Source organism: Sinohyriopsis cumingii, chromosome 2 (genome assembly GCF_028554795.1).
Source record: "Sinohyriopsis cumingii isolate HCF-2022 chromosome 2, ASM2855479v2, whole genome shotgun sequence".
Lineage (NCBI taxonomy): Eukaryota > Metazoa > Mollusca > Bivalvia > Unionida > Unionidae > Sinohyriopsis > Sinohyriopsis cumingii.
In genome coordinates this window covers 6,085,774-6,098,339 of record NC_142962.1, presented here as the reverse complement: position 1 = coordinate 6,098,339, position 12,566 = coordinate 6,085,774, and the positions used below count along the sequence as shown (strand labels likewise).

Below are 12,566 nucleotides of genomic sequence, written 5' to 3'. Positions count from 1 at the left end.
CTTTATCCATGGAATAAATGTGATTGATTTGTCTGATTTATTTAGATCATTTAAAGCTTAAATGCATATGATTAATTAGCTGCCTATGACATGTACTTGTAATAAATAAAAGTCCATGATTTTTTCCCCTTATTGGTCCTATGGTCCTATATAGCTCATATGCAGACTCAATACATTCCCCCTAAAATAAACCCAATGGAAACAACATGGATTCATCCTGATTTGGGTCGGCTTTGGGACAAACATATTTACAAGTTAATTTTAATTGTTGCTCTTAAAATATACGTTAAAATCAACTACAGTCTGAGACTGCACAAATTAATTAAAGTATGAAAATATATGATTTTTGTGAAACATGATGAAAACCAGTTGCTGACAAAAACTTGTATGATGCCTGTATCAGATTTCATTATCTCATATGTGAGATATTTCAAAAATTCAAAACATGTCCAAAATATTTTTTCTTAAAGTCAGCATTGATTAAACAGATCCTTAATTAGCTTTGAGGTATGTTCAAATAAGCCTAAACAATACATGTTTCACTTTATTAACACATCAACAAGACTGGTTCCTTGAGATTTAAGCACATGTATTTTGTCTCTTGAAGAAAAACCAGAGACAGTTCAGCCAGCTGAAGGCCAAGTGCTTTGTAAAGTTTGTGGTGACATAGCCAATGGGATACATTTTGGAGTTAACACATGTGAAGGATGCAAAGTAAGTTTTTAATTACTGTTCTACAAATATGATGACTAATTAGAGACTGATTATCTCACCTTCATGCTTGTATAAATCAATGTAAGATTCCCATAATAAACTACATATACAGTGATCATGGGATTGAATGGTGGGGTAAGAAGATGTTTGGCTTTCTAGTATAAGCTACAACCTTAATTTAGTTTTTCTAGCATTTAAACTGACCTTTTTCAAACGTGATAATCTAGAACACTGTTGTAATTCATGTAGTTTAAATTTATTTCTAGTGTCCAATTGTGGTTGCATAAATAGAGCTTTTCATAAACTTAATATTTCAGTTTTCAGTAACATATCACCATTAAATCGATATTTTAAAAAACTGATTTCCCTAATTAAGCTGATTTTGAACTCATTTGGTCTGCACTCCCCCAAAACACAAGAATATCATCTTCCTTCTCCACTGTGTGGGAGGACATTGAACACAAGGCTCAAATATCTTAATCACCCATGATATTTTACTATGATAAATGTTTGTCTATACGTAGCTCTCTGTCACTTTTAAATTTGAAAGGAAAACTGATAATAAGCTCTAAAAATCAAGTATTGTGTTTCACTTATCTTTGTATCAATTTCAAGATTAGAGAGCGCCAGATTAATGTGGAAAAAGTTGCAGACGCCACCGTGTTCTAACAAGCAATGCCCCTATTAACATGAATAAATCAAAACATGTCATGTTTCAGTTTCATGTCCCATTTTGTACCCTTGTACCAAAGAAGATATTACAATCAAATGGTATCTATAGTAACATGTAAACAAAAGTGATTTTGGTTGATGTTATGAATTTTATTTTTGCTGATTTGATGCTAACAATATCAAGCAGTGGTATATGAGGGGTGGATCTAAAATATTAATTTTTATATAACATAAAATCTATCTTGTTGCCATATGGACTCACTTTTTAAGTCAAGTCCAACTACAAACTGCACAGACCCATATCTGCAATTGCATAAAGTGCTGGTAGATCTGGGTCTGTGCAAATTGCTAGAAGTAGTCAGTAGAACAAACAAAATAGATCCTGATCTGCTGGAGTATTATGATGTGTCAGATCTGGGTCTTTGTTGTTTGTAATTTGTCTTGACTTATAAGTGAGTACATATGGTAAGTTAGGGTATGTTTGGTTCTGATAAAATTATTCTCAAGTGTGTAATATACAAACTCCATTTACTGGCTAGTGCCTGCTGGCTACCTAAACTATCTTCTAAAAAATAGAGTGCATACCATTACATCCAATTTTGCACTTGTATTTTGGAGATTTGCAATCTGAGTGAAATATGCCAGTGGCAAAGTTTGATCGTGGAAAACTACTGCCAACTTTTAAAAATTGTCCCATCTTAATGGAATTTTAAGACTTTTGTCCCTAATTATTTAACTATTTTGCACATTTTTACATTTTTACAGAAAAATTATATTTGTAAGCCATATCCAGCACCTGTTTAGTATTGAATACATTTATACCAATTAGCCAAAACTCACCTTCACAACCATTTGCATTACTGTTATTAATTGGTTATTATTCATCCATTGGGATTTCCTAGATGACTCATTTATTTTTTTAACTTTGCTCTGATTATAGTAACTCATCTTAATCTGTGACACATGTCTGAATTGTTATTTGTAATATAAAAGTAAATACACAAATCACAATTTGTAAACATCATGAAATGATGAAAGTTGTTTATTATTTGCACTGTTTCTGTTGCAATAAATTGTTATTCCACTAACCAGTCACTGACTCAGAAGAGTATGTTGTTTGAATTGGTAAAACATCATCTTATGTTTTGTTGTTGTTGTTATGGTAATATTCTCACATACAATCTAATTGTATTGAGTACTATAATTTATTAGAAAAGGAAACTTGATTCTGCTCACAAAAGGTGTTGGGAATGGATTAATGACTTGTTTTTTCTGCAAAAATGTCAACATGTGCAAACTTGTTATCAGATCTGCAATGTAAGTTTGCATAATATTAAGATGGGACCTTTTTGATATGTTGGCAGCAGTCATCCTGACCAAACCATGTCACTGTCCTTCATTTTTCTATCAGATGAAAATGAAAATGTTATCATCCCCCCAAAAAAAACATGCAAAAAGTGTGTTTGGACAGAGTTTAGCATTTCTTCTAGGAGATGCTTAAACAAATCTTGGTACAAAAATGGCTAATCTGCCTGGAATCTGATGGTTTCCAATTGCATCTGAGTATCGGTATTGATTTACTATCTATTATGCACCTCACAAAGTTGTGTATTCTATAGCATTTGATGATATTGAAGCCTGTTTTAATTTAATTTTGCTATGTCATGATTAGTATTGAAATTTAATCTCCCCAAAATCTAGCACAGTACATTTAGTAATTTTAATTACAATAAAAGTACACCATGAGAAACACAGTAAACGATATATACTCTCTCATAAGACAAGTCCATCTGCAACTGCACAGACCCATATCTGCTGTCACATAATTCACTGGCAGATCTGGATCTGTGCAGTTTTTTAGTAGTATTCAGTAGAACAAACAGTATAGACCCTGATCTTCAGGAGAATTATGCTATGGCAGACCAGGATCTTTGTTATTTGCAATTTGAGTGAGTGAGTATATGTACTCAGATCTACTGGCAATGTATATAGTGCTACCATATATGCTCATGTATAGGTTGAATTCAGCTGCAAACTGCACAGACCCAGATCTGCCAGTATTAATCAATACAACTGATCTTCCAACACATTATGCAATGGCAGATCAGAGTCAATGTTGTTAGGATTACATAGTTGAACAAAGAACATTGACCTTGATATTATATTATATTAAAAATTTAAGTTGATACACCAATAGGATACAAAGATGATATTGAAAATTTAGGCTATTACACCAATCACATAAAAATATTGTTTTGAAAATTTAAGCTGGTACATCAATATAATACAAATATTATACTGAAAACTTAAGTTGGTACCCCAATAGCATAAAAATATTATAATGGAAATTTAAGCTGGTACACCAATATCATAAAAATATTATAATGGAAATTTAAGCTGGTATCCCTATAGCATAAAAATATTATAATGGAAATTTAAGCTGGTATCCCTATAGCATAAAAATATTATAATGGAAATTTAAGCTGGTACACCAATAGTGTAAAAATATTATAATGGAAATTAAAGCTGGTACACCAATAGCATAAAAATATATTGCAAATTTAAGCTGGTACCCCAATAGCATAAAATATATTGTAAATTTAAGCTGGTACCCCAATAGCATAAAATATATTGTAAATTTAAGCTGGTACCCCAATAGTATAAAAATATATTGAAAATTGAAGCTGGTACCCCAATAGCATAAAATATATTGTAAATTTAAGCTGGTACCCCAATAGCATAAAATATATTGTAAATTTAAGCTGGTACCCCAATAGTATAAAAATATATTGAAAATTGAAGCTGGTACCCCAATAGCATAAAAATATATTGAAAATTTAAGCTGGTACCCCAATAGTACAAAAATATATTGAAAATTTAAGCTGGTACCCCAATAGCATAAAATATATTGAAAATTGAAGCTGGTACCCCAATAGCATAAAAATATTATAATGGAAATTTAAGCTGGTATCCCTATAGCATAAAAATATTATAATGGAAATTTAAGCTGGTACACCAATATCATAAAAATATTATAATGGAAATTTAAGCTGGCACACCAATATCATAAAAATATTTGATTAAAATTTAAGCTGACACTTTTATGCTTTCTGCAGGCAATAATTCAATCTTGAGTTAAACTTTGAAGTTTGTATTGTATTTACCTGTATATGATACAGTGAAATGAAAGCAACATAGACAAAGATCTGTCATTACATAGCATGTAAATCATGGTCGATGCTCTTCATTTGATGTCAAACATAGATCCAAATCTGCTTGTTCTTTGTGCAAAGGTACATGGGGGTCTATTCTGTTCAGTGTCATCTGGGTGCAATTCAACCACATACATTGTTGGTATAACACAAGTGTATTGGATCAAGCATTGCACTCTTTGTATTCCAGTTGGATCAAATTTCACTTAAACCAAAAGTACTCCTTTATTTGACCTGCAGCCAGTATATCAGTCTTGACATTTACAGCTGCATCTATTATGCAAACTACCATGACAAATTTATCATATTTCAAATTTATTATAATGTTTGACACAGGAAATAAATGTGATTTGCATGAAGAATAGTGCTTTCAGACTTTTGTGTTGCTCAATGCATTCTTATATTGCATGAAGAAAAATAAGAAAAAATTCAGTTAAATAAATAAAAGAATAAGGAAAAATCTTTCTCTTCTAGATTTTTTAAAACAAATTGAGCAGATTTGATGATTAATGATTGTATATATAAATAAAAAATGCTTAGCAATAAAGATAATAGTTCTTTATTTCTATTTGTATGTTTAACCAGTTTTCAGTTATTGGCCACAACAAAATTAGAAGCTTATGAAAACCAAGATATCTTTTTTACACAAGCATTCTTCGGAAATTGAAAACATTTAGTACAATATTAGTTAGAATGTTTATTTGACTATTCATTAGTACATACAGTTCTTTGTTCCTAAAAATTTAAAAATTGGAAATTTAACATTGTTTAAAATTGTGAGCACAAACATTTTTGTCATATTTCATTAATTATGTTTTATCGATCTGTAATTTAATTCAAAATGAAATCTCAAGGTTTTGCTCATCATCATTGCAGAAATTCTTCCGACGAGGCCTTGTGGAAAATCAAAGTTATGTCTGCAAGGGTGAGAAAAACTGCACAATTAATCCACGCAATAGAAACAACTGCAGATTTTGTCGTTATAAGAAATGTTTGGAGGTTGGGATGTCCCGAGAAGGTAGAGTATTCCACAAGGACTCTTTTATTGTTGTTGCTGTTTTTTTGTTAAAGCTGAGTGGTTTTTACATGATCAGAATTAGAGGCATACAAATTAACTTTTGATTTATACATTCATTTATTATTGTTTGTGGATCACATCAATGATTACATTTTAAATGTAATATTAATCAAACAAGATTAGTTGTGACATCTGTGCATGGACATAACTATATGCATTGAATTCAATAAAAACAGGTTCATACAAGTCATTAGCAGGAATAAAAATTCTTTAATATCATGCATGTTTTATAATGAGCCATTGTTCACGATACCCACTGGATAACTTGAATGTATGTTTCATCAGAAATGTGGCAAGCAACAACAAAATAACAAAATAAGGCAGATGAGGGGAGATAAATCTAAAATGAGAAATATAATATGGGAGACAAATCTCAGAAGGTTCAAAGAATAATAAAACCATTAAATAATACTTCTTAGTGAAGAATATTTTAAAATGAATATTCTACTCATTGAATAATATTGATTGATGAATAATTTTGTTATATTTTAAAATGAATATTCTACTCATCAAATAATATTGATTGATGAATAATTTTGTTATATTTTAAAATGAATATTCTACTCATTGAATAATATTGATTGATGAATAATTTTGTTATATTTTAAAATGAATATTCTACTCATCGAATAATATTGATTGATGAATAATTTTGTTATATTTTAAAGATGACAAATAGCAATAAAGAAATGGGAGTCAGTTTTGTCTCAGAATGAATCAGTTTGGCTATGAATAGTTAAGACTGAAGTGTTAGTACAATATAAAAAACAGTTATAATGCACCTCTGATTTGGCAAATTTCTGCTTAGCATTATAGCAGATGATCAATATGTAATACATCTGTGTAACAAGATTTAGTTCCTTTATTGCACTGTCATTAATCTTCAGAGGTCAGTTACAAATGGGTCAAGGGTATGTGAGTGACTAAGAGTGAAATTCATTAATAAAAATAATATTTCTAGAGTGAAATTCATTAATAAAAATAATATTTTTACTCATGAATACCTGTAAATCACAGATAAATACCAAGTTTTAAAAGATGTTTTTTTAATTAAATCAATCTAATGTGCATTGAGTAGATCTAAAGAACAGTAAAATTTAATGATGGAATTTAATGGATTCAAAATAAATCATTTCTTGCAGCTATTAAAATGGGACGGCCAAAGAAATCTGAGAGTGCAGAAAGCACATCATATTCATCAGTAATGAAATCTGAAAGTGGTCTGGATGAGTCCTCAGTTTCAAATGACAGATTATCTATTCCCTCATCTAACTGCTCAACATCATCTTCTACATCCTTCAGCTCTAGAGAGCACCATGAAGGGAGACAAATCAGCTCTGACATGCTGGGAAAAGGATCCCCAGTCAACAAAGTACCTCACATCAAAGTTGAGGAGGATAGACAAATTTGCAACTATGAAAACAAACTCAACAATGGGAATTTTCCTTCCCTGCATTCTATGCCAAGCACCACTACAGAAAATTGGACTTGTCCACCAAATCAGATGGATACTTCAGCTTGGAGTGGACGGCAATCTCGATGCCCAGCTTCTGCATGTACATCCTCAACATGTTACAATGAGCGCCAATTTATGTCAAACACAGCCACCACCAATATGACATCAGTGCCCACTTCCCACCAGCAGCCAATGTCCTCAGAGGATTTCATTGAAGAGGACATGGATGAGATCCTGAAATTACTTCAGAATGATAATCATGTTCAAAACAATAAGTCTGCCAACCAGCACTGCTGTTGCTCAAACTGGAGCATGACCAAAAGAGTACGATGTGATGGCCACTACATCAGCCAACAGGATAAACCATGCCCAGTTTCACATGAATGCCAGAGCAGATGGTCACAATCCTTGGCCAACATTCCACCTCAGACCTCTCAGCCCTCATCCTCCTCTGCAAATCACCCTAAATTTCCTCAGGAGCAGAACTGCAGCACCCAACTTAAACAAAGCTCTGCTGTTAGTATGCCATCCCCTGGCAGCCCCCACTGCTACAGCCCAGTAGTCAGACAACCACAACAGCAGCAGACACATTATAGTAACACCCAACCACCCCATGGCCAAGCAGAAGGAAGCCCATCATGTACAGGATACAGCAATATTACACAGGAGCAGATGACAAACCAGGACTATCCCCCAAGTCCTTGTGTGCCCTCAGGATCTCCAGCATCGTGCGCCTCTAGAAGAGTTTACCAGGCTGGATCACCCTCTTGTCAAGCATACCCATCCTCCCCAGAGATGGGCTCATATCACAGCTGCTCCAGTCCTATGAATTCACCTTACAGTCCTGAGCAGTATTCGCCCAGTCAGGTGGCACACAGTCCTCAGAGTGTGAGCAATGTCTCTGTCAATGTTGGCTATTCTAATAGTACCATGTCTCCACAGCCACACTCTCCAAATCATTGCCATTCACCCCAGATGAGTCCCCATCACATAAGTCTCAACCAGATGAGCCCCCTGCATATAAAACCCAGTCACATGAGTCCCCCACACATGAGCCACTCACATGCAAGTCCACCACATATGAGCCCCTCCCAAATGAGTCCTCCTCATATGAGTCCCCCAAACATGAATCCTTCCCAAATGAGTCCACCACACATGAGTCCAGGCCATATGAGTCCCTCCCATGATATGTCTATGCCAAGTCCATGTCAAGATAGAGGACAGTATGAGAGAGACTCCCTTGAGACTCAGAATTCCTGCTTTACACCCTGTGTCAACTATGATGCTATCAAACAAATCAACCAGTATTTTGTCCACAGCACTAACAACTGCAACATCAGACCAGACTTTGACACCTCCAATGCCAGTCACACTGGCAAAACCAGGAAAGACTTTTTTGATGATGTCATCATGCAGACACTTAGAGAGACCTCATCTGACTTAAGTGACTACCAGGAATCTAAGAGAAGATCAGAGATGTACCTGAGGAGTTCCAACTGCCAGATTGCCCATGTGGGATCTTACAGTGTAGGACTTACACAAAAATACTGGAGCCAGTCTCTGCTAGAAGGATACCACAACATGACCAAGGAGAAATCAACCCTCCTGGAACACTTGTACAGAAACTATACACAGATGGTATCCAGTTGCACTGATGTTGGCAAGGTAGAGTAGCTGAACCGTTAATTATTTTCCTTATGAATTAGCACTTAACTGTTGAAATTTTTTCTTGTCATGTGTCACTTCTAATGTTAGTTTATTGCATTCAATATTTGTTTCATTTGTTTTGACAAAAGTATTAATTCTCTTACCCATGCCAGTTTCATACACATTTTTAAAGTTTTTCTCAACAAGTACCTTAATGCTTTGAATACTGTAATTATTACACACACACACACACACACTTTGGGGGGGGGGGGCTGGGAGCAAGTTTTGGTCCAGGGGGTAGTCAGAGACCCATGAACTAATGCTAGTTGTATTAATGACTTGGCCTTTTATATCTTGAACTTGAATATGTGGTTACTGGGTTGGATCTCAATGGTTTCCAATTTATGACCCCAGAGGACGAGTCCTGGGTGGTAACGACAGACCAAGGAACATATGATGCCTGTATATGTATGTATATATATATATATATATATATATATATATATATATATATATATATATATATATATATATATATATATATATATACTTTAAGGGTTGAATAATTTCTCAGTTATGGCTCAAGTTTCATTCTGTAAGGGGCAGGGAGAGATCCAAATTCAATGCTTGTTGCACAAATGATCCGTGACTTGAATTTTTCATGCCAAAAACGTATTTATATTCAGTTATAGGATGGGGACTTCAGTGCACAATTGTTTATAAGTTATAACCTGGGACTGGGTTCCCAGGGGTAGGGAACATCACAAGCACATGACAAAGGGGGCACTTTTGGTCTAAAACAAAATTAACTGTCTGCTTATGCAGTATCGCAAAGATAAATCCAAAGATTGATGCATTACTGCAAATGTGCATTGAATTATATCAAAATATGCAAAAATGAGGGGTGACCTTTAACCTTTCTGTACCTCACCACACTGGGTGTGGTTCCCTTTGAGAGAAAACAAGCCCAAAACATTCAGTTTTTACTTGCTAAATGTTAAGTGTAGCAAATTCCACCAAATTCCTACCAGTAGTTTTAGAGTTATGGGACTTGTCAAAAAATTGGTGTTGATGCTGTTGAGATTGACACAGATTATCATGGACAACATCAGGCTCACTCTATTTTCCATTTTTCATAAATGTATAAGTAGGTAATTACACAGATGTGCACAAAATTACAGTTTCATATTGTAAATTTAACAACACAAGAACTGGATGAAAATATATTTTCCGATTTTCACTTTCAGAGTCCCAGCTGGCCAGATTTGACCAGAGAGCAAAACTACTTGAAGATGAGGATTGTCAGAAATGTGTCACAGTCTGTCAAATTTGCCATGAGTATTCCAGGTAAATACTTTTGACTCCTGTCAAACCATGTCATCTCCCCAAAAGTTGACTTCATACATTCAGTTTCATTAAACAAATATCTCACCAAGTGAGCTGGTAGATATAGAGTAGACCAGGTGCACCCTCCATAAATAGTAAGAAGTGAATAAGAGAGGCAAAAACTATAGTGGATCAGTGGTTGGCATGCCAGACTCCTGACTGAAGGGGTGCAGGTTTGAATCCTACAATTATATCAGCCCATGTCAGCAATCCTAATGTATCCTTTGGCAAGGTACATTATTCCTTTCCTTGACAATAAAAAACCTATTTCAGTTGATGTGTCATAAAATGGCAAGCCAAGCCATGCAAATATCTTTTATTTTCTTATTTATCAATGGTGAGATGTAGTTGTCAATTAGCAATCATAATGAGCTGATGCATTAAAGTCACACGTTACATACATTGATTCCTAAATTAAACTGAAACTACGGAATAATTTATAATAATAATATAAAAACGTTTGTACCCTGAAATGCTAGTTATTCCTGTATGCAGACTGCCAGTGAATTCATTATGACCAGTGTCAATGTACTGTGTCTAAGTTTTTGAAAAACATATTATCTGCATCAGTTAATTGTTGCATTCTAGTGAAAGTGGAGAAATCTATTGGTAGCTTCCCATTGTTTGTATGTCTGCGATGACAAGGGAAATAACTGTTTTCTAAAATATGTAATTGGAAAAGTAAATGTCTGAAGTGAGAATAATTCATGTAAATTCAGATACTGAAATGATAATTTGAAGCAGTTTAGATTTAGACACATTTTATTCTTCACTAATCTACATTAATATACTTTCTATTTCCATTTTTGTATACAGCCATTTATGAAAATCGGATATCTTGACTATTGCCATATCTTTCTCCAAAATAGTAAGTTGAATATTAGCAAGGTCTCACCATACATACAGGGTTTGAAACCAATGGTCCAGATTAAGTTGAATATTAGCAAGGTCTCACCATACATACAGGGTTTGAAACCAATGGTCCAGATTAAGTTGAATATTAGCAAGGTCTCACCATACATACAGGGTTTGAAACCAATGGTCCAGATTAAGTTGAATATTAGCAAGGTCTCACCATACATACAGGGTTTGAAACCAATGGTCCAGATTAAGTTGAATATTAGCATGGTCTCACCATACATACAGGGTTTGAAACCAATGGTCCAGATTAAGTTGAATATCAGCATGGTCTCACCATACATACAGGGTTTGAAACCAATGGTCCAGATTAAGTTGAATATCAGCATGGTCTCACCATACATACAGGGTTTGAAACCAATGGTCCAAATTAAGTTGAATATTAGCATGGTCTCACCATACATATAGGGTTTGAAACCAATGGTCCAGATTAAGTTGAATATCAGCATGGTCTCACCATACATATAGGGTTTGAAACCAATGGTCCAGATTAAGTTGAATATCAGCATGGTCTCACCATACATACAGGGTTTGAAACCAATGGTCCAGATTAAGTTGAATATCAGCATGGTCTCACCATACATACAGGGTTTGAAACCAATGGTCCAGATTAAGTTGAATATCAGCATGGTCTCACCATACATTCAGCATTTGAAACCAATGGTCCAAATTAAGTTGAATATTAGCATGGTCTCACCATACATTCAGCATTTGAAACCAATGGTCCAGATATTGATTCAGGATGATCACACCAGGTTTTGAAATATGTCATTTTAAAATTTGTGAAAAAAGTAGCCATCTCAACAAAGGTATGAAAAAAAGTCTCTTTAAAGACATTTAAAGAACATTTAATTTTTTTCATAATGGATCTTTACAGTCTCTTTTAACTGTATGGATGGTTTGTTTGGTATAGAAATTGTATAGTCTACCTTTATTGTATGAATCGTCTTAGTGCACTTCACATAATAGAATAGCAGATAGTTTTTGGACTTGGAATATTTTGCAATTATCAGAATACCATATAGCAAATATTTATTGCACATGTAATATCTGCAGTTTCATCCAAAATGATGTATCTTTAATTTTGCTGTTTAATATTTTCATGATGTTAGATCTAGAGAAGTGATAATGCATAAGGTGATAGAATTTAATATAATTTATTTTTTTAAACTCATAGTGAAATTTTGTAATCAAATTTCTCCATTGCCAAAATATCAGGTATTTGGTGTTGACATATAATTTTGACCAATCATGTCTACACATTGAGAAATCTAGATATAATTTAGACCAATCATATCCACACAATGTGAGAAATCCAGATATCATTTAGACCAATCATGTCCACACAATGTGAGAAATCCAGATATCATTCAGAACAATCATGTTCACACAATGTGAGAAATCTAGATATAATTTAGACCAATCATATCCACACAATGTGAGAAATCCAGATATCATTTAGACCAATGATGTCCACACATTG

The 12,566-nt window shown here is 33.9% G+C and overlaps 1 protein-coding gene across 1 annotated transcript in view; it reads left to right on the top strand.

The window, feature by feature from the left end:
• LOC149804283 (uncharacterized) overlaps positions 1-12,566 on the top strand; it is an 82,489-nt gene that overhangs the window by 55,070 nt on the left and 14,853 nt on the right. The window contains exons 4-7 of the mRNA XM_089938398.1: positions 608-714; positions 5,475-5,616; positions 6,819-8,797; positions 10,027-10,126. Of these exons, the coding sequence (XP_089794524.1) occupies positions 608-714; positions 5,475-5,616; positions 6,819-8,797; positions 10,027-10,126 (2,328 nt within the window). The remainder of the gene's footprint in view (positions 1-607; positions 715-5,474; positions 5,617-6,818; positions 8,798-10,026; positions 10,127-12,566) is intronic.